We start from the raw sequence: 1,901 nt of genomic DNA on the forward strand, positions 1-1,901 counted from the left end.
AAAAAAAAAAAAAGGGGTGGGGGTGCAGATGAGACTCCAGGCAGTAAGGGCCATATTGCTCCTGACCATTACTCCTGCTGGATACAAGATCCTTCCAAAACAGGATTAAGTTTCCTCTCAGAAGCCACTGGCACGTCACCACTGCCCCTCTGGCACACATAAAGGGAGATTTTTTTTTTTTTAATATAGTAACAGCCATGGATAGCCACAAATATTCCTATAGTTCACTCCTTTCTTGCTGGCTATATGGGAAAGTCTGTATGCATGGCCCAAGTGCTCCTTATGTCAGGTCTTCAGACGGTTAGAAAGAGGCAGCTTTTTGCTCTCCTTTAATATCTTCCACCTGACAAGAGACAAGTGCTTTCATACCAGTACTAACAAAGCCTATTCGAACACATGCAAAAGACATCAGCATTGCTCTTACTAGATGCATGGAAATATTAAAAGGTTTGCTAGTCCTCCAGGTCACACAGAAAAAGACAAAGTGAGCTAATCCCATCATGGCATCTTGGAAGGGCCCAGAGCAAACAGATTATGAAACGCTCAGAGAGCATTAACAGACTCATCACCGCTTCTCAACCCTGCAGGTACAGCATCATGCAAGCATGCTGGAACCTGCAAGCCACGCAGCGGCCAACCTTTGACCAGATCTGTTGTCTCATTCAGAAGCAACTGGAAGTCAACAAGGAGAAGGTGAGAAGCTTCACATAGTGATGTGTGGACAAAGGAAGGGAGAGGCTCAGATGTACCCCCGCATTTACAAGCCACTGCCAGTTGGCAGCAGCTCCCTTCTTTTACCTGGTCAGGAGCTTCTTGCAAATCAAATGCTAAAGATTTGCACAGCAAGTTAAGCCCATGCATAAGTGGGGAGACATGAGCTTCCCAGTACCAGGGCTGCCGTGCTCTCCCGTGCAGAGCAGGACTTCCAGTCAGACTGCGGGATGCAGCGTCTCTGGTAAATAGTCTCAATGGCTTACATGAGGAGAGGACCTTTAAAGCCTCAACCCTCAGGGCAGCTCCTCCATGCTCCTCACTCCTGCTGAAGTGCCCCTCCCCAGTTCAGACAAGGCTGGAAAATTCCAAAATAAATCTAAGCAAAAATGAAATGAGCAGTAGCATTTCCACAATGACAACTGATAGAGAACTAGGGAGGGGTGCACTAAAGCTCTTGGCCTCTCTTTGCTTTCAGGACTACATAAACCTCCCCACAGAGGAAGACAGTGGGTGCGAACCCTCCAGCTGCTGCGAGGAGTCCTGTGACCAAGGAGAGAGCAGTCAGCCCCTTCTGAACAGCAACAATTACCAGTTCTGTTAAGGCTGTATGGTCACCGGGGATAGGTCCCTATTCTCCACTCACCTTTGCAGAGGACTTGGCTTGAAGGCAGGCTCCTCATGCTAAGTCTCCTTATTGCAGTGCTTTCTGAAGTATGAGAGATTTACAGCATTTCCCCCTTGAAGAGCCATCATGGTAGGAGCAAAAAGCTAAGACTTGGCCCTGATCCATGTAGGGGTCATGTTTGTCATCCTCGCAGACTGAGCTGTGTTCCTCACCAATGCCAGTAACATAAAGACACACTGGTTAAGTCTTCCTGACTAGCCACTGCAAATCCATGCTATCCAGTTCTTATGAGCTAAAAAACAAAGCAAGCAGTCTCTCCAGAGAGTCAGATCTGTAAGCTTGCACATGGGGATACGTACGCTCTGTACGGCTGTGCATGTATAAAGAATTCTGTGCATGCAAGTGGGTTGAGGATTTCAGTTTAATTTCATGTCCGTCTCAGCACAACCTTCTTTCTGGGATAGCCCTAACTTTTAGAGATGGAAACAGCCTACCTTTTTTCTTCACTAGACCTGCCCTCTCCTACACAGTTATTACAGTAACCATGACAGAGAAGCTTTTT

The 1,901-nt window shown here is 47.0% G+C and overlaps 1 protein-coding gene across 4 annotated transcripts in view; it reads left to right on the forward strand.

Annotated features, from left to right (window-relative positions):
• CSF1R (colony stimulating factor 1 receptor) overlaps positions 1-1,632 on the forward strand; it is a 30,613-nt gene extending 28,981 nt beyond the window's left edge. For all 4 annotated transcript variants that reach the window (XM_019506156.1, XM_019506155.1, XM_019506152.1 and 1 more), the window contains exons 20-21: positions 588-693; positions 1,190-1,632. In XM_019506156.1, the coding sequence (XP_019361701.1) occupies positions 588-693; positions 1,190-1,315 (232 nt within the window). In that variant the 3' untranslated portion in view covers positions 1,316-1,632. The remainder of the gene's footprint in view (positions 1-587; positions 694-1,189) is intronic.
• The last annotated feature ends 269 nt before the right edge of the window (positions 1,633-1,901 follow it).

The sequence above is a fragment of the Gavialis gangeticus genome, unplaced genomic scaffold (genome assembly GCF_001723915.1).
Source record: "Gavialis gangeticus isolate Ggan-Ray unplaced genomic scaffold, GavGan_comp1, whole genome shotgun sequence".
In the NCBI taxonomy this organism is placed as follows: Eukaryota; Metazoa; Chordata; order Crocodylia; family Gavialidae; genus Gavialis; species Gavialis gangeticus.